At 37.5% G+C, this 24,705-nt stretch overlaps 1 protein-coding gene across 1 annotated transcript in view; it reads left to right on the top strand.

Moving 5' to 3' along the window:
* MBD2 (methyl-CpG binding domain protein 2) overlaps window positions 1–24,705 on the top strand; it is a 65,558-nt gene that overhangs the window by 28,286 nt on the left and 12,567 nt on the right. The window contains 1 exon segment of the mRNA XM_007080588.3: window positions 4,449–4,586. Within this exon segment, the coding sequence (XP_007080650.2) occupies window positions 4,449–4,586 (138 nt within the window).

Genomic DNA, 24,705 nt, shown 5'->3' with positions numbered 1-24,705 from the left:
CTTCGATTATTAAAAATTTTTGATGGTTCACTATGCGATATTTTGACATATAACTCAAAAGAAGTTCAAAGAAGTGACTGAGAAGAAAACTCATTCTATTTACTCATTTATGCAAATAGGGTTTCTTGCTGTTACATCTACAAAAAATGAAGGATAGGAATGGAATTGGTACTAAATCTTGGGCCTATTCTATCATCTGTCTCAGCCCATGAAGTTATTAAAAAAAATTTTTTTTTTAACGTTTATTTATTTTTGAGAGGCGGAGAGACAGAGCATGAGCTGGGGAGGGACAGAGAGAGAGGGAGACACAGAATCAGAAGCAGGCTCCAGGCTCTGAGCTGTCAGCGTAGAGCCCAACGCAGGGTTCGAACCCATGAACTGCAAGATCATGACCTGAGCCGAAGTTGGACACTCAACTGACTGAACCACCCAGGTGCCCTGAGGTTTTTTTTTAAATAAAAAATTCTCTTCTTTAATGCATCTAACTTTTATCTCATTCATTAGCATGTAATTTACTATTTAGGGGCAGTTATATACTAGTGATGTAGTAAAACAAAAGACATTTTTTAATCACTAAGTACTTTATGGTCACAAAAAGTAAAAAAAAATAATCTCATGACATATGATCAACTAAAGGTTTTCAAGTTTAAAAGAGGAAATAACTTTGGGAATGGAATTATTAGCTCAAAGAGAAAAAGGAGTGAAACAAAATGTGTACTTACTGAAAAGTTTGTTCATGTATAAGTGGTTGATGGTGAGTATATTTAGATTGTTAGATACATTGTAAAGTGATAGGTTTATTAAAGTGTCAGTACTTAAAATGTGTCGTAAGTGCATTCTTTGCAATCACTTACATTACAGTTTGAAATAGTCTTGATGTCAGCTTTGAAATGTAGGTGAGATATATATTTTCAAAAATTTTTTAGCTGGTAGGAATGCAAAAATGTTTGAAAATCACCCGTTTATAAAACACATGCTCTTCCTCCACCTCTTTAATTATCCTCTTTTCTAGCCTCAGTCAAGTTAGACCAACCAAAAGGCAACATGGTAATTAGATCACACGGGTGCTTAGTCCCTTTAAGAATCACCTTCACCAAGTTTCCTTTAAATTTTATATTCTTGGCTTTTATGGAAGGCCACTGAAAAAGAAAAAGCATTTGAAATTTGCTTAGTTTTGTTGTGATGTTAGTGTCTCTAATTTTTTTTTTCTAGATTTAATACTAGGACAGCTTTGTTTCCCTTATTAATTGGTATACTTCCTTCTCTCTGACCTGATATCTATATAATTTAATGTTTCTCTTTTCACCCGGGATCCTAAAAATTTCAGATCCACTTTTGATGCTCAGCTCTAGTATTGATCACTATTAATCTTTTCAAAAGGAAATTTGTTTTCTCCCTGTTGCTGATTTTTTTAAAAATTAATTTATATTGTGTGTTCTTTCTGAATGTACAAAGATCCTTTTCAGAGATACTTATTGGAAAGGGATGAAGTAAACATTTTTTTTAAAATTAAAAAGATTTGTTTTTGTATTCCTTCCAGCACCTAAGAGGAAAGAATAGTCTCAAAAATTATTTGAGTTATTTGAGTATTTCCACCCTAATATACACATTATTATAAAATACATTAAATTTTGGTTTGAGGGTTAGCCTGTATACTGAGATTAATCAAGGTTGGAAACTTTTTCTAATATTAGAACGTGTGTTTGCAAGTTTAATTTTGTGATATAAGAAACTTCTGCTTTACTTTTTCTTATGCTGAAAGGGAAGATTACAATTATAAGAGTAGCCTTAATCTTGTCCCATTAAAAAAAGTGTTTGCTTGGGGCACCTGGGAGGCTCAGTCTGTTAAGCGTCTGACTCTTGATGTCCACTCATGTCTTGATCCCAGGTTCGTGGGATTGAGCCACGTGTCGTGCTCGCGTTGAGCATGGAGCCTGCTTGGATTCTGTGTCTCCCTCTCTCTCTCAAAACCAAAACCAAAACCAGTGTTTGCTTTATAATTTATAAGTTTATGGCAGATTGGTAGTTATTTAGAAGGATTCAGACACACAGCTGGGCATAGTGACTCTTTGGCACTCTTCGGGTGAGAGTGGTAATAAAATTTACTGTTTTTGTGACAGTTTCTGGGAAAACCAGTTAGTCCAGTTTTTCAGATTACATGCTACTGTTTTGGAATACAAAATTCATTAGTGAAAAATTCTGTCTTCTGAGCTTTCAAGCCAGGTAAAAGGAGAAAACATAATAAAAACCAGAGTAAGATCAAGAGAAAAGTAATACAGCATACTCTTGAAATATCTCTTACTCCCAGTGAGGAATGCACTACCTCATCAGTCAATGGGAATTGTGTATTTTGAATATTTGTAGCCAGCTTTTTCTTCTAATTTTTACTTCTTACACCAAAAACATGTTAATGAAAAAAACAACAACAACCTTACCATTGTAGAACCAATAGTTTTATATGTTTCATGCTTCCTTCCAGTCTTTGTGGCTTCAGGATTCATTTAGAAATAGTCCCTGCTGTCTCTAGTCATCCTTTGTAACAAGGGGAGTCTTAAGAGGCTCCACTGTTTGTGCATACAAACAGTTGCACCGTATTTCTGTGTCCATTGATGCCATCTTGTTCTAATACCAGCTGAGCACATCGTTCTTTATTAAAGAATGAAAACATTAAAAACCAAACAGGGTATTGTTTAGTGATCTATACTAATTATAACTAGTGACAGGAAAAGTTCTCCGTGAGCTTCTTTAGGATAAAATATTGACTATTTCATAGTTTGGGTGGCTTCACTTATGGCCTCAGAATGCTCTAGATGTCATAAATCAGAGGTGTCCAAACCTTCTGTGCATCACAGAATTACTAGGAGAGCTTTTAAAAATACACCTTCCTAGGCTTCACACTTTTAAAGATGGCATCCTAAGTGGTAATTTTGCAGCCTGTCGGTCAAATTTGCTCACTTTTAAATCAAAGTTTTTGAAAATATGTCTACAAAGATAAGAAAGCTAAATACCTAAGAAATAGTCTTATTTAAGATGAGTATGTCTCGGGGCGCCTGGCTGGCTCAGTTGGAAGAGCAGGTGATTCTTCGTCTTGGGGTTGTGGGTTGGAGCCCCAAGTTGGGTGTAGAGATTGCTTAAAAAAAAAAAAAAAAAAAAAAAAAAACTAAAAAAGAAGACTATATCTCCTAAAGGTAAGCACATACATTGGGGGAAAATTGAATAAGATAAAGGAATGACAAGTACATACAGAGAAGAAGGGGTGGAGGGAACGAAGGTGGAGAGGGTGGTGATGGAGACATATTTAGTAGTGGGTCCAAATCCTACTGTAATTGTGATAATTGTCACTTTATTTGGATGCTTACCTTTCTAGGCCTTGATAACATTCCTTAAGCAGAGTTCACAAACCTCAACACTTATAGGCCTCAGGTAATGCAAATATGAGTTGTTGAATTTTGCTAAAGGAGAACCTTGACACCTCTTGTGAGCAGCTATACTAATTAATTATGGCCTCTTGTGGCCAAATCAAGTCTGGTATTTCTAGATCTTTGAGTTTTAAAGAGAAGTAGAATCTGGGTTTTATGTGATATCTCCATATTTGCAGATGTTGGCTCATTTATTAGACACTAAAAACTGAACGAAATACATTTATGAGTTAAACTTCATCCTCCTGCAACCAATTTGCAAATCTTTGTTTTAGAGTAGTCATTCTGCAAGTGCTTCCTGGAGCAGTCAGCATCACCTGAGACCTTAATAGAAATGCAAATTCCCAGGGCCTACCTCAGATCTCTACTGAATCAGACTCTCTAGGAGTGAGGCCCAGGAATCTGTGTTTTAATAAACCCTCTGTGTGGTTCTGATGTGTGGTGAAGTTTGAGAACCAGTGTTTTGGAGTCTGGAAGTTGATAACACAATTTTTATCTGGGGATAGTTGTAAAGACAGAAGTTCATTGAATATCCTGCAGATTTATCAAGTATATTTCTATATAAAAAATATCAGGTATGTTGTCTTCAGATACAGATGGCCTTTTATATATGTTTTTTGCCAGAATCAGAACCCACAATGATTAAATCACATTTTGTTCTTTTTGTCCCCCCCACCTTCCTTGCCCCTGTATACCCCATGGTTAGAGCCTTGCAAATGAACTTAAAAGGAACTCTGCCACGTTTTGACTTCACTAGAACACATCTTAGATTTTATTTACTGATTGATTAAAAGTAGGGGGATGGGTTAAATAGGTGATGGGGATCAAGGAGTGCCCTTGTGAATTGAGCACCAGCTATTGTATGGAAGTGAATTGCTGTATTTTACACCTGAAACTAATATTACACTGTATGTTAATTAACTAGAATTTGAATAAAAACGTAAAGTAATGGATAATGAATTAATAAAAAAGAATTCAAATTATATTTATATGTAATATTTATTAACAAAAACATGCTTATATTCACAGGGTAAACCAGACTTGAATACAACATTGCCAATTAGACAAACCGCATCAATTTTCAAACAACCAGTTACCAAAGTCACAAATCATCCTAGTAATAAAGTGAAGTCAGACCCACAACGAATGAACGAGCAGCCACGTCAGGTAAGGATCTACTTGGTTCTCCAATCTTATTTGTCAGACAATTCTGGTGTTTTTACCAGACATAGTTCAAGTAAACCGGTTAAAATGGAAAACATTTGGAAAGAAAATTGTTTTATGTTCCTAGGCTATTACATGAATACTGGAGAATAAGTCTAATAATATTTAGGTTAAATGTTTTAAGAAAAAAGTTAATTAAAAATGAATCTAAATTAATATTACGGTCTACATTTTTGTGTTTTTGTGTGGTAATGTACATCAGATTTGCTTTTGCTAATCTTAGTTTAGATTATCTTTCCAGGGATAATATTTCCTAGGAGGCTGAAGCATGCAGTTTGTGTTGCTTAGTTTAAAAATATTTTCAATTTTATAGAAACTACTTTTTGTTCTGATTTCTTATTATATGACAGCCATCCCTCCCCTTTTGAAAAACAATGAAATAAACTTTGTCAATAAGGTATATTGTCCTGTGACTTCCATTTTTGCAGAAATTCAGTTTAATAAATTTCTCTTTCTTTATGGCTTCAAACTGTATTGCACCAGAATCTGTTCTTAGGAAAAAAGTATTATCTGAAAGGCCTCCCTGCTGTTTAATAATGCCATATAGCCAGGGGAGGGAGACTTGATAAAATGCTTACCTTTCCAAGTAACCTTGCTTATTCATTCCCTAATTGTGGTCAAAAAGTTTAGGTACTTCGGGAATTTTTAGTAGCAATTGGGGTGAGGGAGTGGAGGGAGAAACATCTGTGCATATTTTTTCTCTCCTTTCTCTGCCTCCTCCCACTTACAGATTAGAAATGCTGATTTACCTACGACGATTATCTTTTGCTCTCATATTCCCCGTTTAGATGCCTCACTCCACCTTTTCATTTGAATTTTGTTTTTCACTAGTCCCTCAAGTGTCTCATCTCCAGACTTCATAAAGGATTGGGCCAAAACTTTCAGACAGTTGCTCTAGAAGAAACTACCTAAAGAAATTCAGTTCCCACATCCTCTGTAGTGTTTTTTCCTCTTCAGGTGAGCCAGGAAAACAGAAGATATTTGGAGCCACATTGGATCAGCATCTTGCTATAGATGTCTCAAGATTTGAAGTTCTAAACTTGCTTTACTGTTGGTCCCCAAGAGATTCAACAGGGGCCATGTAAGTGTATCACATCCAATATAAAAGATGCGTACCTGCATGTGCCTTTAGGCTCTTGTCACCACTGAGGTTTTCTTTGGGCCATTCAGCATCCTGTGCCAGGCTTTTCCCTTCTGTTTTACTACTGCACCCAGTGAGAGTCACCACACTGCTGGTAGTGTTAGTATACTCATTACAACAGGGAAGGAATTCTGCCATTCTGAACTTTGCCCACCTTGATAAAGCCATTCCCCGATTATGTTCTTTCTTAGATACTGTCTAAAGTCTTGAACATCTTGTCCTTTGGCATTTTGGTGATTTTTAAATCATTTCCTTGTAAAGATTTTTATCAATTGAAATTTTTCAAAGTTTATATGTGGGTAAGACAGTTTGCTTCAAAAAGCTCGAAAGATAAAGAAAGTGGAATAACTATTAATAATAGTTTCATATTGGAAATTTGAGTTACCTTATTGAGAATAGGTAGTAGATAGATTTTATCCTCATCTTTTCTTTGCCAAGTCATTCTCAATATAGTATCTAAACCCAAATATTTTAAAGACCAATTGAGTAGCAAATTACGATTATTTAAACAGTAATTCTTTTCTGTACCTAAGTTCAGTCACAGATTTTAACAACTGTAGTAATTTTATTTACTGGGTGTTTACCTGGCTGTAGGGGACACTGGTAACGGAGATTTTTAAAGCTGAAATAATCAGGTTAGTTGCTCCTTATTCACTGATACATTGAGTAGTTTTACATTTTCCTCTTTTATTAAAGTTTCTGAGATTGTTCTCAAATGAAAAGAATATACCAAAAGAGCTAAATCCCACCTCCTTCCCCTGCCCCCACCCCCAAATCTTATATCATTTTCAACTCAGATCTTTTGAGGATTTTATCTTCCTTTTTGCTTGCATAGACGAGAAGTGTTAAAATTATTTAGGAGGTTACGTCCTCAAAAGTTTGAACTGTTTCTTACTTTATCCTCACATCACCTGGTGGTTTTTGCTGGGTGTTTTTGATTATACCAAGACGTTAGTTGTCTTTCCCCCAGCTTTATCTTCAACATAAGAATTGAGGGAATATTTGACTACTGTCTCACTAATGGGATTTCAAAATAAAGGACAGGGCGTTGGGCAACTATAGGAAAATAGAGACAACTTCTATATTATTGTTTGAGAAATCATAATCTGTCATTCTGACTATTTCATTTTAGATTCAGGCTTTTTAGTAAAGGAAAGATGTTGATTTAAGTTATATTTTGGTGTATATATGTCAGATATGTGCTAATCAACTATTGTTGAGGAGGTAGTTGACAAAAAAAATAAAACATGTAGGCAAAAATAATTCTTCCACTGTGCTTTCACACAGCCTGGTTGAACTAGATTGGCAGTATGAGTTGCCACATATTCCATTTGGAGAACTTCTTTTGATCATCCAGTAAATAAACTAGACAGAGTGGTTTCTGTTTTTGAGATAGATATAAATGTTTTTGTTTCTTAACCATGTCGCAGTCTTTTAATAAAGTATTCGATCTAGTGGTATGGTAATACTTAGAGACCTAGGACTGGGATTGGATTTTTGGATCTTAACTAGGTTCTACGTTGGATAATTTGAAGTGATTAGTTTCCATGTGATGCAATCACAGAAATGAATAATTCTGTCTTACGTGACAAACATCCTATGCCTGCATCTTTGTGTGGCTGTCTGATTTGATTTCTGTAAAATATATGAATTATAAATTTCTAGTGTATTGATTCCTTGAAAATACCTTAGCTTTAAAATTGCAAATTAGGGTATGTAAGCACAAGTGCATTAAATGGAATTCAGCAATAATATCTGCCTATAATTAAAACCTAGTTATGATAGGGTAAGTAGACATATATATACACACACACACACACACACACACACACACACACACATACATACTATCAGCATATTTGATAAGTGCTTGTCTTTCCCTTAGATTAAACAGAAATCTGGAGTGGGGTGGGGAAACTCGACCAACTATAAGACTATTATCCCAAATAGTAAGATCATTGAAATGTTCTTATTTGGTCATATATATAAAACACCTCCAAAAATCTTTTTAATATGATGTAATTATGATTTTGCTGTTAAGGCTGTCTTTCCTAGCTTTCTCCCCTCAGTATATGAAGAACTCACATTTCTGTTTCCTTCTCATTTCTTTGATCCTGTCATCTTTGATAGTTTCTGGTCTCTCACCTTTTCTTTTATCCTCAACTCAAAGAAACTTCATTTTTGAGCCATTACTTCTTCCTTTTAATTATTATATTATAGGATGCTCATAGGCTGGAGGTGTTTTTGATAGTCTTTGAATATTAATTACATTTCTTCACTTTTTTTTAACCAAAAAAGAAATATTTAAGAATTAGCAAAAAAGTGGATTTAAATGTTCTATTTGATCCTAGATTTTTTTCCTTTTATTTGCTAATTCTTCTTTCAAAAGATATGAAATTTTCTTTTACTCCCCTCTAGAAGTCAGCCTTTTTTTTTTTTTTTAGAATGCTTTTTTCCCAGCTTTATTGAGATATAATTGACACACAACGTTGTCTAAGCTTAAGGTCTACACCGTGATGATTTGATACACATATACATTGCAAAATGATAACCACAATAAGGTTAGTTAACACATCCATCACTTCACATAATTGCCATTTTTGTTGTGGTGGTGGTGGTGGTGGTGGTGAGAACATTTAAGATCTTTCTTAGCAACTTTCAAGAATACAATACAGTATTGTTAACTATAGTCACCATGCTGTGTATTAGGTCCCCAGAACTTACTCCTCTTATAACTGGAAGTTCATACCCTTTGACCAACACCTGCCCGTCCACCCCCACACCTGGCCACCACCAATCTACTCTTTGTTTCTAATAGTTCAGCTTTTTTAGATTCTACATATAAGTAAGATCATATATGTCTTTCTCTGCCTGGCTTACTTCACTTAGTATAATGCCCTTGAGATTCATCCATGTTGTCAGAAATGGCAGGATTTCCTTCTTTTTTATGGCTGATAATATTTCTTTATCCATTCACCCATTGATAGACATTTAGATTGTTTCCATGTCTTGGCTATTGTGAATAATATTGCAGTGAACATGGGAATACAGATATCTCTTCAAGACAGTAATTTCATTTCCTTTGGATATATACCAAGAAGTGGGATTGCTGGATCAAATGAGAGTTGTATTTTTAATTTTTTGAGAAACCTCCATACTGTTTTCCATAGTAGCTATGCCAGTTTACATTCCCAGCCGTATACAAGTGTTCTCTTTCCTCCACATCCTTGCTAGCATTTAATATCTCTTGGCTCTTTGATAGTAACCAAGAATGGATATTTTAAAATATGTTAGAAGAAACTTTTAAGATGAAGTTAAATTTTAAAAACATATACACTTTAAAGACATTGTGTATGAAAAGTTTGTAAAATATTTCAGTGTTTAGTTACCATAACCTAGGAAATTACTCTTCATTCTAGACATTCTAAGAGCATTTACTTTTTCGTAATCTTGAAAGGTTATTTCTAGTATAGACTTGTTTTAGTTTTTTTATGATTGAGAAATAGAGAAGCTAAAGCACAGAGTTCCGTGGAGGATGTTATATTCCTTTTCTCTAGACAAAAAAATTAGCTTCCTGGGCAGAGGAAGTGGATGACGTGTTGTCCTGAAATACTTAAAAGCATTATTCTGGGTGGTGTAGGAGGAGAGGTGCCGTAGACAAAGGATCAAATAAATAGTACAGACATATGCTATAGGTGTTCCAGAAGGTGATTTTACTGTGGCTAGGGTGGTTGGGGAAATCTTTAGAAGAGATACAGGACATATGCCGGACGTTGCAGATTGAGTGGGATTTAGAAAAGCAGATGGGAGGGCGAGGACGTTCCAACTAGGGAGAGTAGTGTTAGCAAAGCTATTGTAGTGGGAATGGGCAGGGAATGAAAAGACAAGTTGTTTGCAGATCAGGGTTTTCATGGGATCAGGGTTTTCATGGGAAGTAGTGGGAGCTGAAAATGTTGTAGTGCATTTCCTTAAGTGCCAATCTTTACAAATTTTAAAAATGTTATAATTTCCTATATTTATAAGAGAAAGATATTTGGGATAGACAAAAAAATTCTCATCGTTCCTTTTTTGTAATTCAATTATAGTATTTTAGCATTTTATATGTATATATATATTTTAATTTTTTTTTTAATGTTTATTTTTGAAAGAAACAGAGTGTGAGCGAGGGAGGGACAGAGAGAGGGAGACACAGAATTCGAAGCTGGCTCCAGGTTCTGAGCTATCTACACACAGCCCGACACAGGGCTGAAACCCATGAACCACAGGATCATGACCTGAGCTGAAGTCGACACTCAATCGACTGAGCCACCCAGGCGCCCCAGCATTTTTTATATTTTTTCAATCTTTTAATGCATCTTTTGATGATATGTATGGGTATATATATACCTATATATATATATGCATGTATATACATATATATATACACATGCATATATATGTACATATGTACACACAAACACACACATGCTTAATATTTATACATACCATTATATACAATTTTAGCCATGTTTTATATAGTTTATGTGCTATAACTTTATAATTAATTTATATTATTCCAACAACTGTGTATTATGCTAGCATATGATTTACTTAATCATTTTCATATTATTATTTCTATTTTTCACTATTGTAGGTAGTACTCCAGTGAGTATCTTTATATAGATAAGATCCTTCCTATATCTTACATTGTTTCATCAGACTAGATTCCCAGAAATACAATTAGTATGAATGTCTGTGAGTTTTGACTCACACTGGCAAGTAGATTGCCAAAAGGTTGCACCAATTTAAAAGTCTACGGATGGGGCGCCTGGGTGGCTCAGTCAGTTAAGCGTCCGACTTCAGCTCAGGTCATGATCTCACATTCCATGAGTTCGAGCCCCGCGTCGGGCTCTGGGCTGATGGCTCAGAGCCTGGAGCCTGCTTCCGGTTCTGTGTCTCCCTCTCTCTCTGCCCCTCCCCCGTTCATGCTCTGTCTCTCTCTCTGTCTCAAAAATAAATAAACGTTAAAAAAAAATTAAAAAAATAAATAAAAGTCTGTGGACAAGTTATGTGCATTCCAGTTTTAGCTTTTCTTCATTGTCACTGTGTATTATCAGTGCTTTCTCTTGTTGGTAGCTCAGTGTATAAAAATGGTATTTCATTTTAAATTTTCACTTATTTGAATACTTCTGAAGTTGAACAAACTAAAGCATTTGTGTTTAACTTTGCAAATGAGAAATGTTTAGAGGATTTTGAACAAGGGAGTAGCTTTTTTTGTTTTACCCCTGTGAACTGAATGTGAGCATATCTCCTTGTGGCCTAAAGCTAATGCCAGTGTCTGTACACCCCAGACACATTCCCCCTACCTTCTCAGACATCTCACTCAATGGATTATGTCATACGTATGTTTCACTGTCAACTTCTCTTGCGAAACTGGCTTCTTCCCAAAAGCTTTTAAATATACACAGATCTTCCCCATTTTAAAAAGGTATTCATTTTACTCTGTGTCCCTTTTGCAATTTGTTTTCTCTTTTCCTTTTACAGTACAACTTCTTGGAATTGTGTGTATTTAATATCTACCTTACCTCTTAGTTTTGGTATCTCTGAAACATGACTTTTGTTCCCACTGCCCCGTGGATGTCTCTTATCAAGACTGCTGATGATCGCTATTAAATTGGATGGACAAATTTCCACCCTTAGATTGCAGTACTTAACCTGCTCTAGCTAGGCACTGTGACTACCCTGCCTTCTGAAATACTCTTTTATTCTGTAATGCTCTACTCTCTTGGTTTTCCTCCCTTTTTGTTTTTTCTTATTCCCCTTCTTAGGTTCCTTTTTCTCTACCCATCTTCCCAGGGAAAACTGTGCATTCTTCTTTGTATGTAAAGCCTGTGCAGATGATTTCATTCATTCTCATGGCTTCTGTTGTCATCTGTATGTTAATGATTTCCAAATCTACGTCTTCATTCTGAGCTCCAGTTGTTTGTATGTCTCCATCCACTAACATTATTTGCTTGCAAGTCTTACCAGCACTTGTGATTCATCTTGTGTAATCTCCTTCATCATCCTGTTTAACCGGCCCTTTCTTTTCTTTTCTTTTCTTTTTTAATTTTTATTTATTTTTGAGACAGAGAAAGAGCATGAATGGGGGAGGGTCAGAGAGAGGGAGACACAGAATCTGAAGGAGACTTCAGGCTCCGAGCTGTCAGCACAGAGCCCGAGCGGGGCTTGAACTCACGGACTGTAAGATCATGACCTGAGCCGAAGTCGGATGCTTAACCGACCGAGCCACCCAGGCACCTCCGGCCCTTTCTTCTATGTGCTTTGTTTATCTTAGTGAAAGTACCACTGTCCACTCAGCTGCCTAAGCCAGAACCTGAGCATCATCCTAGACTCTTCCGATCGTTTACCCTAAACCTCTGATTAGCCGACAAGTCCAATTGACTCTGTCTCCTGAATATTCACTTGCTCCATCCCTATACCAGGTAAATGTCATTTCGTCTCATCTCTTTGCTTCTTATTCTCTTCAATTTATTCTTCATGTTGCATCCAGAAACTCCACCTGACACGAAGATCTGACAGTGTTACTCTTCCCAAAAGCTTTCAATTATTCCTATAAAGTTTTAGGAAAAAAACCCCTAAGTATGATGTACAAAGTCAAAACACCTAACATGACTTACAAAGTCCTTCATGATTTGGCTTTTGCTTATCTTTTTGGCTTCACTTTTTTTTCTTGTTCTACATGTGAATCACATGAAAGTTTTTGCAGATTTTTGAACATGCTATTGATTCACTCCACTTCATGGCCGCCTCCTGCCCCTGCGTCCCCTGGTCATATTTCATCCTGCTTTCTTTCCTACATTTAATTATCTATATTCTACTCCTCCCTCAAGTGTGAACTTAGATACCACTTTACCTGTTCCGAAAACCTCTAACTGATCAAGTCTGGGTTTAGAGATCCTCCTTAGCATCTCTCCCTTCTCCTTTTCTGATCTAACTGTATTAGTTACTCATCACTTTATCCACAATATCTCCATTATGTCAGTGTTTAATATGCATTTGTTGACTCAATGAATTAATTAGTGAATTTTTTTTAATTAAAAAATCTTTAATTGAGCCTTCAACCTGTGCCAGGCCCTTACCCAAGTAGTAGGGATACTTGAGTGGACAAAATAACAGCCCCTGATCTCATGGATCTTACCTTCTACTGTAATAGGAAGAGAGACAGACAAATATGTACATAATGTACCATGGTATGATAAGTGCAGTGAAAAAAAACACATAATATATGGTCTTCAAAAGCAGAGAAGTATGGAGGAGAACATTCTAGACAGAGGTCTTAATTTGGTTATTGTATGTAATATAAAGAATGACTTAAGGCTAGGAAAACACCAAGAAGCTATAGGAAATTAGGGCACAAATGATAAGATCTGCTTCATGCTGGTCATAAAGTAATGGATGAAATTTGTTGACTGTTCAGCGGTGCTTATGAGAAGAGTCTCAGAGGGGCGCCTGGGTGGCTCAGTCGGTTGGGCATCTACTTGGGCTCAGGTCGTGATCTCACTGTTTGTGGGTTTGAGCCCCGTGTCGGGCTCTGTGCTGACGGCTCGGAGCCTGGAGCCTGCTTCAGATTCTGTGTGTCTGTCTGTCTGTCTCTCTCTCTCTGCCCCTCCCCCACTTGCTCTCTCTTTCTCTCTCTCCCTCTCTCTCTCTTTCAAAAGTAAAATAAAAAATTTAAAAAAAAAGTCTCAGAATTTAGGTAACTGGGAGAATGTTGTCACTGACAGGAATACGGAAATAATTGAGGCGGGTAGCTCATGGTGGTAGATGAGTACCTAGTTCTCTCTCTCTGCTCTTGTGTTCCCAACATAGTGTATCATGTTTTTAGTTAAATAGGTCAAATAGTCAGGGTTTACATTATTATGACTGGAAATATTCATGGGTAGGGCAGATAATGCCCAGTCATCATCTGAACGCTTTCATAATTTGTTGTTGTTAATCTTAAGAATTGTATGCTAGGTTTCTTTATAGTTCATCGTCTCTAATGCATCAGTACTTCTGCCACATGCCCATCAATCATATTTTTCTTATGCTGAAATCCATGGCATTCCTTGCTGTGTTTTTCCTGAGTCCCCTCTACCCCACTTGGGCTGAATTTGTTCTCTGGTCCTGCCATGTAGCTGCAGCTCCAGGGATTTCCTTTGCTGCACTTCTGCGTTGGAATTTTCTGGATTTCTGTCTTCCTCTGTCTTAATATATACCTTCTGCTGTAACTAATCCTCCAGTACCTTTCTCATAAAATATAGAGGGAGGTAAAGGTTTTGAGAATCTGCACGTTAGAAATAACTTTATTCTGCTTGGATGCAGTCTGGTTTGACCCAGCATCATTGACTGAAAAGTCCATTATTTTTCATTGGTCTGCATTGTCGAAATGCAAATGTGTAAAAGTCTTATGAAAGTTTTTGGACTCCCAGTTCTATTTTTGGTCTGTGTACATATGAGTCAATTTCTACACTCAGTTCTTTTTCATTGGTCTGTCTTTTCTTTTCCAGTAGCTTACTGTCGTCATTATTATAGTTTCATAAGAATTCTTGATACTTGGTCATATGCATTTCCAGCTTTGTTAGTCTTGGTTCAGGATTATCTTGGTTAGTTTTGGCTCGTTGCATTTCTACATACGTTTTAGACTTACCTTGTCCAGTCTTTTTTTTTTTTTTTTTTTTTTTTTTTTTATAACGTGTATCTATTTTTGAGAGACAGGGTACCAGCAGGGGAGGGGCAGAGAGAGAGGGAGACACAGAATCCTAAGCAGTCTCTGGGCTCCGAGCTGTCAGCACAGAGCCCGGCATGGGACTCGAACTCACGAACTGTGAGATCATGACCTGAGCCGAAGTCGGATGCTTAACCGACTGAGCTCCCCAGGCGCCCCAGATCTTACATATTTTTAAATGATTTCTAGATATTTGGTGTATTTTGATACTACTCTAAGTGATTACGTTAATTTCTTTAATTTTCTAGTTGTCTGTTGCTAATATGTAGAAATAAGCTGATTTTGCAAATTGTACTGATTTATCTTTCTAAATTCACTTATTAAGTAATCAACGAGTCTCTTCAACTTTGTACATGAACAAACATGGTCATCTGCAAATGAGAGTTTTATTTATTCCCTGCTGACCCTTAAACGTTTGTTTGTTTGTTTGTTTTTTGTCTTATTTCACTGGCTAGGACTTCCAATATGATCTTGAATAAGAGTGATAACACGTATCCCTGTCTCATTGTGTTACCAGGGAATGTTTTTAATGTTTCTCCATTAAGTATACTTGCTGTAGGGTTGTTTTTGGTAAATACCCTTTGTCAGATTAAGGAAATTCACTTCTATTCCTAGTTTACTGAGGCTATCTTTCATAAATGGGTATTGAATTTTATCAAATTCTTTTCTCTATCTAGTTAAGTGCTGAAATGGTTTTTATTCTTTTCTGTTAATATCATGAATTATGGTAATTAGTTTATGTGGTGGATTGCATTGGTTGAGGTTTTTTTGAATGTTACACAAGCCTTGAATTTCTGGATTAAGCTAAAAATGGTCATGATGTACTATCATTGTTATTGCTGTTTAGATTTGTTGTTATGTGGGTTAGAATTTTTTGCATTTATATTCATTAGATAGATTGGCTTGTGTTTTCTCATAATTTTCTTTTCAGTCTTCGGTATCAAGGTTTTGCTGGCTTTATAAAATAAGCTGGGAGGTGATCCTTCTTTTAACCTTCCCTGGAAGAGTTTGTATAAAATTGGTACTTTTCTTTATATGTTTGGAAGAATTAATTGTGAGGGATCTCAGCCTTTTTTTTTTTTTTTTTTTTTTTTAAATAGGAAAGCTTGAAATTACAGATTCAATTTATTTGATAGGTACATGGATAAATATTCACATTTTCATTTCTTCTTGTATCAGTTTTGAGAATATGTTTTTCTAGGAATTTGTGCATTTCATAATTTTCAGATTTAGTAGTCTAAGACTTCATAATATTTTGACAAGCATTACATGCCCACCTTGTGTAAGCTCGATAGCACTCCTGACAAAATTTGGACAAGGGGCTACAGCAGATGTACCACACCTGCATCCCCCTCAACTCTGAGTTTTGCTATTTGCTTCATTTTTCCAGCCTCTTGAGCCCAAATGGTTATCTTTTACACAGCCACACGAATCGAGCTTTCCCTTGATTTACATAGTAATTTTCTGGTCATGGTCTTACCCTTTCTTCCTGGGCCACTCTCACAAAATAAGAAGGTAGCTTGGATTTGGCTTTTGATGTTTGCAGGCCATGATATTTAAGTTAAGTTGTTTTTGCTGACCAGAACTAGACAACTCAGATATCATATGGGGTTGATTTGAAATAGAGCACTTTATAAACTCGCCAGTGAATTCCTTCTGGGCAGGAAACATCATTCTTCTGTATAGCCCTAACCCAGTGTCTTGCATATTTAGCTTTTCATGAGTCAGTGAATATAAAGTGCACATTTTCTGGGATTTGCTTTAGTCTACAAATACATGACAAGGTCCTTTGTTCTTTGATTAGAGTTAGCAAAAGCCTTAGAAAAGTGAATCAAATATTCATTGAATTTATGAAATCCTAACATTAGAAAATGAAAAATTCAATAAATATTTTATATTTTCAAAGAATTTACTCATGTATCATCAGTGTTTTGATGACCTTCTGAGATGGTTAAGACGGTTACTGGTAATTCTATTTTACTAGGGAAAATACATCCAAAGAGGTTAAGTGACTTGCCTAAGACAGCACATCTGTTTAATAGTTGAGTCAGGACTAAAACATTCAACTCTCAAACCAGTGTCTTTCTGTTACCATGTACTCCTACTTAGCGACAAATTCATCCCTAAAACATTTGAGTGCCAACTCTGTGTCTAACATCATGCTCTTGATAGAGAGAAAGATTCTGCAGATTAACACTCTTTAAAATGGTGAGATGTTGAAGGTCATTTTTTTGGTTCTTCTATTTTACAAAGTATTAGCACTTTGGTCCTCAGACATTTTACTTATTTATTTATTTTTAATGTTTATTTACTTTTGAGAGAGAGAGAGAGAGACAGCGCAAGTGGGGGAGGGGCAGAGAGCGAGGGAGACACAGAATCCGAAGAAGGCTCCAGGCTCTCAGATGCAAACTCACAAACCATGAGATCATGCCCTGAGCTGAAGTCAGAGACTTAACAGACCGAGCTACCCAGGCGCCACTTGTCCTCAGACACTTTACAAGGTGTATCTATCACATTTATGTACTTTAAAGATTTGTTTTTGTTATGAAAAAAATGCTCATAGTCTTATTTCTTTGACTATTACCATTAGAAATTTTAATTTGTTGCTTAATAGTAATAGAAAATACAGAAATGTAAAGAGAACCATCATAAAAGGCAGAGTTTCGTAAGTCTTCTGCAGCAAGCGATTCAACAGTGAAGCAGGGTAAAAGAGGCTTGAATTAGGAATTGGATTTGGTAACTACAAGGCTACTGACCTTGGGCAGGTCATTGTTAACATAAAAATAGGAGTAGAGTCTAGAAGGAAGAGAATGGATGGAAGGTGGAGAAATCAGAGGGAAAGTTTCCCTCCTAGTAGAAAGAGGAAGTTGGAGCTGGTCTGAGGGAGAAGTGTGCACAAGGACATTTTTAGGTTATCAGTGTTGGAGTGTATCTGTCTCTTCAGAAGAAGCCCAAGGAGAGGAAGAGGGAAAATGGAAAATGTGGGAGGAGAAGTTGGGCAAATTGATGGGGCAAGGTCAGGAGAAGGCAGAAGGTAAGACCAAGAGCCCTGTGTAGGGATAATCTTAGAAAGGTAGCAGGGTGCTTACTCCTCTGAGACAGGAGAAAAGTCAAGGAGGGTAAATGGCTTAGAGGGGATCTACTGTGGAAGGGCTCTTAAGCTTGGCACAGAGTCTGTTACAGCTTCTCGGCATGGGAACTAACGTTCAGCTTGTGGTATATATTTAAAATACACAATGAGAAATAGTTCAGATATATGGGAGTTTTAGTTGAACTTAGTTTCATTATTGAAATTTCAGTGTGTTTCTATATAATCAATTTGTTTATTTTTTTAGTGGATATACAATTTCAAAAGTTAAGGGAGGATGCATTTTGAAACAGTATGTGAGGGCTAAAATCAGTTATAAGTTTTTGTGTGGCTCATTGTGGGGAGATGGCTTTTAGTTTAGAATTGCCCAGGCCCTACCTATAGCTACCCATAAAGATCTTATGGAAATTAACATGGTCAAGATCAACCTTTCATTCTGTTTTGTTGCTTTATCTATACTTGAATACCTAAAATCATTCTGAACAGAGATGTGCCTTTCTCTGTAGTCAGTGGCAGAGTTGCACGTGCATATGGTCTCTTATCCTTTGGTAATAGCAGAGAACTCCTTCTAAAATCTGTACGGGCAGACTCTATCTAACTTACGAGTTGGGATGTAAAGTGTCATGTTTCGGTTGTTTGGAACTCTAACATCGTCCAGCAGAAATCATATATTCTAAATGGTTCTAACATCCCAGACCAGCCTATAAAGACCATTTAATCTTAGGTGTGTCTGAATTATTAAAAATAATCCCTGTTTATAACCATGTTTCTATCTTGAAGAGCCTTAAATTTCACCTCTTAAGAAAGGTTTCTCCCACTTCTGCTTTATCTTACTCGCACCCTCATCTGGCAGTGACAAAAGAAGCACCAAGCTCTAGGCCATGTAGGGTGGTTCTTACAAGGTCCAGGAGTGAGAAGCTGGGACTCTTGGAAGTTGAGAAAGGAGCTGACTGCAGTCATAGCATGTGCCACTGGAGGGCTCTTCTTTCTGTGCAGCTAGGAGGTTTGGGCCCCTCGCATTGTAAGCCTCCCACCCTGCCCTCCTTGTCTTTGTCTGGACTAGAGGTTCTCAACCAGATCCGGTTTTGTACCGTCTCCCCTCCCCCCGCCTCCCCACCTCCCCACCTCCCCACCTCCCCACCTCCCCACCTCCCCACCTCCCCACCTCCCCGTACTCAGGGAAATTTGGCAATGTGTAGAGACACCTTTGGTTGTCACAGCTGGGGTGGTGCTGCTGGTATATAGCAGATATAGGCCAGGGATGCTGTTGAACATCCACAACAAAGAATTATCCAACCCAAAATGTTAATACGGCCAAGACTGAGACACTACTTTAAACCATTGTTCCTGCTTCAAGTCCCCCCCCCCCCCCCCCCCCCCTTTCTCTTCTTGCTTAATGGCAGGACAGAAATGTAGTCTGGGTTCCCTGATTCTCTCCTACCTTCTATTCTTGAAATAAGCTCAGAGACCTTTTGAGGTTTTTCTAAGGGCTTTAGTATCATCACAACATGGAAATAGATGGAGTAAAAATAACAAGAAAATTACAGTTTCAGGAAATCTTAATTAAAAGCTACCCATGTTATTTGCTGGACTTTAAATAGAACAAAATTGTGATCCTTCTCGAGGCTCTGTCCGTTCTTCCCCAATGTGGTTTCTTCACTGCCTGGGCTTCCCTCCTTCTTCACTCCTACTGCTCAACTGGGAGGAGCCTTGGCAGTGATCCTTTCATGGTCCTCCAAATGAGGAGTGGCAGGAGGGATGAAAGATCCTTGGGTTATTTTAACAAGGGGTTAAGGGAAGGCTCTTTTGTACTGCATGGGTTTAGCCTTGTTGCTATCGTGAAATTCTTAATACTTTTTGTACATTAAGGTCCCTTAATACAAGGGACCTCAGAGTTTCATTTTGTACTGGGTCCTGCAAATAATGTGGCTGGTCTGGCTCACCAGAGCTCTCCCAACCAGCTTTGGTCTAAGTGAGAGGCAATCTGGCTTGGATGAGAAGAGGAAAAGGAGGAGTTTTAAGATTTTTGTAGCAAGAAAACCCCAGCTGAAAATCTGGGAGGGAAGGGCAGATTCATGTGCATGTGCTCAGTGTTCATGTATGAATACTCACCTTTCAGAGTTGATTAATTTCTGATCTGTTTATATTTGTTAATTGGAATAAGATGACCAACTGCTTATTGAATGCCACTGTATGTATGATCAGTGTGCTGAAAGACTTGTGGGAAAAATGTGGGAAAATGATACTTGCTCTGTACTAGCACGTTCAGGTGTTTGTGAAACCTCCTCATTTAGTTTCTATAACCCTTTGAGATTGTTTTTTATTGTCCTTTTCCATAGAGTTGGAAACTGATACTGAGACAGGTTGAGTGGTTTAACTTTGGAAAGCTAGTAAATGACAAAGCAAGGGTTTGAACACAAGCCCACTGACATTCACTCTGCTACTCAGAAGTTAAATCTTCTGCCCTCTGACTTGACTGTCAAGTTGTCAAGTTGATGTTATGAGTATAAATAGAAGGTCGATTTCTTTTTGTCAGTGAATTTTTTGTGAACACGACACAGACACATCAGTGTTTTTCAAATTAAATACAGTGGTGGATGAAAATAATAGTGGTATATTTGATCTACATGCTTTTCAGTGTTTCATGAGAAATAGATATTAATATAATGAACCTAAAACAGTGTTCTTATAGAAGAAATTCAAAAGCCTTCTGTTATGTATGCTTATAGTAAATCACACCCTCTCTCCTGTTTTATGAAATACCTGTTACCACTCTATTGTTAGTGGGATTTACCTGAAAATGTTTTCTTGGAGTAGGGGTTCTCAGACTTTAATTTCTATTTACCAAATAAAAATTTGATACTCAATGGGGTTGATACTTGCAATTAATTCTAAGAAAGCTCATTTTCAGAGAATATATATTATATCAATTCTTTGGTTTTTATCATATAAGCTACACTGAATTATGATTTGATATCTTCTTAAAACCCTATGCTGGCTTTAGTCTAAATCTAGTACAAGTGTGGGCCTCTTAATTCTGCGTGAGGAGGGGACAGGCATCAGCACAGATTGCCTGCAATTGACGACTTACCCAGTATGACTTAACAGGCAGATGAACTAGGAGCAACTTGATACGTCTCTTCATACGTATTGAACTTTTGTCAGCCTTTGATTTCATGAATGGAAGGGTCTGAGGCCTGTTACCTTATGATCTAACACAGAGCCAAGTATGGAAATGCTCTTCCAGAGCTTTTATTGTTAAGATCAGGGCTGTTTAATCATCGTGACTTGAGTTTCAGTTCCAGCTGCACCACTGACTAGTTCCATAACTTTTGGTAAGTGACTGTACATGGGACTAATAATGTCTTCTTCAAAATGCTGTAGGAAAAATTCATAGGATTTCTGCACATAAAGCTCTGAGCGCAGTGCCAGGCCTGTGGAAAGGGCTTGGTGGATAAGTGGTAGTTGTCGTCTCCTCTTTCTCCTCCTCTTATTCCACCAAGAGAATATGACTGGGCACCAAAAGAACTTTAGGTCAGCCCTTTCCCTATTTACACCTGAACAATTTGGTATACTCTTAAATATACGTTGACACATGTCTTCCTACAATGGAAAAGAGGAAGGCAAATATCTTCCTCCAGTCCTCCGCAAGAACAGAATAGAATAATATATTTTTTACTTTCTGGTATAATCAGGAATAAAACTCGGAGATCTTGGTGGTCAGTATACACCAGCGTTATGTGTGTACCACCATTCTTTCAACACAGACCAAACCAGCTTTTCTCAAACTGAGATCCCTGGACCTGCATCAAAATCACCTAAGACACTTGTAAAAGAAAGAAAGAAAGAAAGAAAGAGAGAGAGAAAGAGAGAGAGAGAGAGAGAGAGAGAGAGAGAGAGAGAGAGAAAGAAAGAAAGAAAGAAAGAAAGAAAAGAAAGAGAGGAGAGAGAAAGAAAGAAAACCAAGCAAGCCCTATAACCCCAGACCTACTGAACAGAATCTTTAGGGCTGAGACCTTGGAATATAGATTTAAAACAAGCCACTCTGGTTATTCTTCTGTATGAGAACACTTAGAAATAGTGACCTATACTCCCTGTCTCACCTCCTTGCCTTTGCTTAAGTGATTTCCTTGTTTGGAGTAGTCTTTCCTCCTGTGTAGAATTCTTACACATTTTTTTCTTTTTTTTAAATCAAGAGCTACCTCTTTCTAAAAGCCTTCCTGGATTCTCCCAAATTGAAGTTCATTTTGTATCTTCTTTGTTGCGGGTATCACAGTCTATCTTGTAGAGTTTTGCTCGTTTCCCAACAAGCAGTAAGCTCCTGGAGGGCAGTGATTACCAGTTATCCTAATAACTATCCTCAGTACCTGACAAAATACTTTGTGTATAATGGGCGCTAAAAGAATATTTGTTGAATCTGGAGAGATCCTCTAATTACTTTTTTCCGGTAAACCGTCTTGTTCTGACTTCCCCAGAAGAGCACAGATTCCTTCATTGTACACATGATCAAGTTCAGGGTGATAGAGGACAGTACTAATAAACATGACTAGCCTGAGTTCCTACTGCATCAGAATAGGGATGGTGTGTTTGTGTGTGGTTGTGGGGAGCTGCTTTGCTATCCCAGTTTCTTCCTCATCCTCTCTTTTGGATATCCTCTGTAAGGCCAGTTGAACAAATTTCCCAAAGTCCCAGTTAAATCCACAGCAATTAAGAAAAGAAAATGCTGCAGTTGTATTCTGGGTTGGTTTACTTTCAGAAAACAGATTCGATCATCTCACTAAAGGAACAGCTTTCATAACATGATCCTGTTTGTCCCCTGGGACTCCAAGATAGAATTACATGCATCTTCATGTGAGGAACAAAGCTGTGGACGTGAACTCCATTTTCCGGGGAGGGAGTTCCTCCAAAGCTGCACTGCCCCTGTCGCTGACATTTTAGACACTTTTGTGGTTTTAGATGACTTTTAATCCCCAGTCTCGCTTCTCCATCGGCCAGTCTACTGGATCAGGCATTGCCCAGACTGTTGGCCATATGACATCATGCACACATGGGCTCTCTCCAGTTTTCTTATATGCTGGAGGGTGATAAAGAAAAGGTGTTAGAGGCACCTGGAGGGTCTAAGTAGTGGGGACTTAGAAAGGGATATAATAACTGAGGGTGATAGCACATTTTGGGAGTTTCTCCAAATATTAAATCACTGCTCCTTAAAAGTATTACATTGATTATTTGGCCTCAGGCAACAAGGTTACACTGAGAATAGCATTGATTTGGCAGGTGACATCAGATTTTCAGTGGGTAGGTTAGGATTCATGAAAGCAATAGTGCTTATGAAGGTGTGGTGGAAGAGACGGGACCGCTGTCACAGAGGGAGACTCCTTACACATTTAAGGAGACTCATCATTTCAGTGTTTTTGCCTTTAGCCTTCTAATAGCTGGAGAAGTAATGTAATAAGAACTCCAGATGGCCACAATTTGTCACCTCATGAAAACATAGCATTCATAAATGAGCAGATCAGAAAATTTTAAAGTTAGGCAGAGGAAGATTTCTCCGTTCGCTGTACCTCTCCACAGCACATGCAGGGTTATAAAATGACCAGAGAGAAAGAGAAGAGGTCGTTGAATTTGGTGACAGGAGCTGACTGCCTCCAAGACTAAATCTGGTGAAAATTCATGGGGAATGGGATGGGGGTAGTCAAGTGGAAATGGGGGATGGAGGTAGTATGTATCAGTCATTCCTTGAGGAACTGGCTTGAAAAGTAAAGAAAGTGGTAATTCTAGCAGCTGGATAAAAACAGAGGGTACAATTCCAGTACCCAAAGAATTCCCTTGTGCTGACCCTTTGTAGTCAGACCCTCCCTCCACCCCTAATCCTTGGCAACCTCCCTATAGGTTTTTTTTCCTCAGAATGTCCTATGAATTGAATCGCACAGCATGTAAATGACTAGCTTCTTTCACTTAGCATGATGCCTATGTCATTTTAAGAAATATTTTCAAATGTAAAGAAGTTCCCAACCCTAAAACAAACAAACAAAACAGGTAGGGGCCTGAGAAAATTAATGTAGGGAACATGAGTTAGGAACATAAAGATTTGTAAGTTTTTTTATTTTAATGTTTGTTTATTTCTGAGACAGAGAGAGACAGAGCATGAGTGGGGGAGGGGCATAGAGAGAGGGAGACACAGAATCAGAAGCAGGCTCCAGGCTCTGAGCTGTCACCACAGAGCCTGATGCGGGGCTCGAACCCACAAACTGTGATATCATGACCTGAGCCGAAGTCGGTTGCTCAACCGATTGAGCCACCTAGGCGCCCCAGGAACATACAGATTTGTAAACAGACATTTATCTCATGAAGACTGTTTCAGTTCTCTCAAAAATTAGGTGAGCTGATAGTGTTGAATGAGTGGTGGAAAGGATGGAGCGCAGGGCAGTGGTGACCTACACCCAGTGTATGTTTTGTTTTATCAAACCAGCCTTTTTTTCCTTCTCCCATATCCCCCACCTCCTCTGGGGAGCGCGAGTGGGGGCAGAAATACACAGTCACCTACACACATCCACCTACGTAAATCCATGTGCCTCCATTTTCATGGCATAAGCATTTCATTTATACAGAGGTCATCGGTGCATATCATATTCAACTTCAGACTTAGTTGAGGGCTGTGAGATGGCATGTGGTGATACCAGGACTTGTAATCCAGATCCATACACTTCGTTTCTCAGTCCAAGGTTTATTTTGCAAGACTTTCCTTTCTAAAGTTTATATCGTTTTCCTTTCAGTTAATAGGAATTTAAAAATTAAGAATTAAAAATTATAGAATGTAAAAAAATTGAACTTTTGATATCTAGCAATGGAATTTTATGTAAAATGTTAGTATGTAAAATATTAGTAATCATATCTGTACATAATATCTATACTTTGTTTTTTGGTAGTGTTGATTTATTTTGCAAATTAAGTTATTTTATTTTAAAGGTGCTTGCTAATATCATACTCATTGATTCCTCTGAATACTTTTCCTTTTTCATTAGGAATTGACTGGCTTTTGTTTTCCTTGTTTTTTTTTTTTTCTTCCCATAGTTGTGATAATCAA

This window comes from Panthera tigris, chromosome D3 (assembly GCF_018350195.1).
Source record: "Panthera tigris isolate Pti1 chromosome D3, P.tigris_Pti1_mat1.1, whole genome shotgun sequence".
In the NCBI taxonomy this organism is placed as follows: Eukaryota; Metazoa; Chordata; class Mammalia; order Carnivora; family Felidae; genus Panthera; species Panthera tigris.
This window is presented reverse-complemented; position numbering and strand designations above follow the sequence as displayed.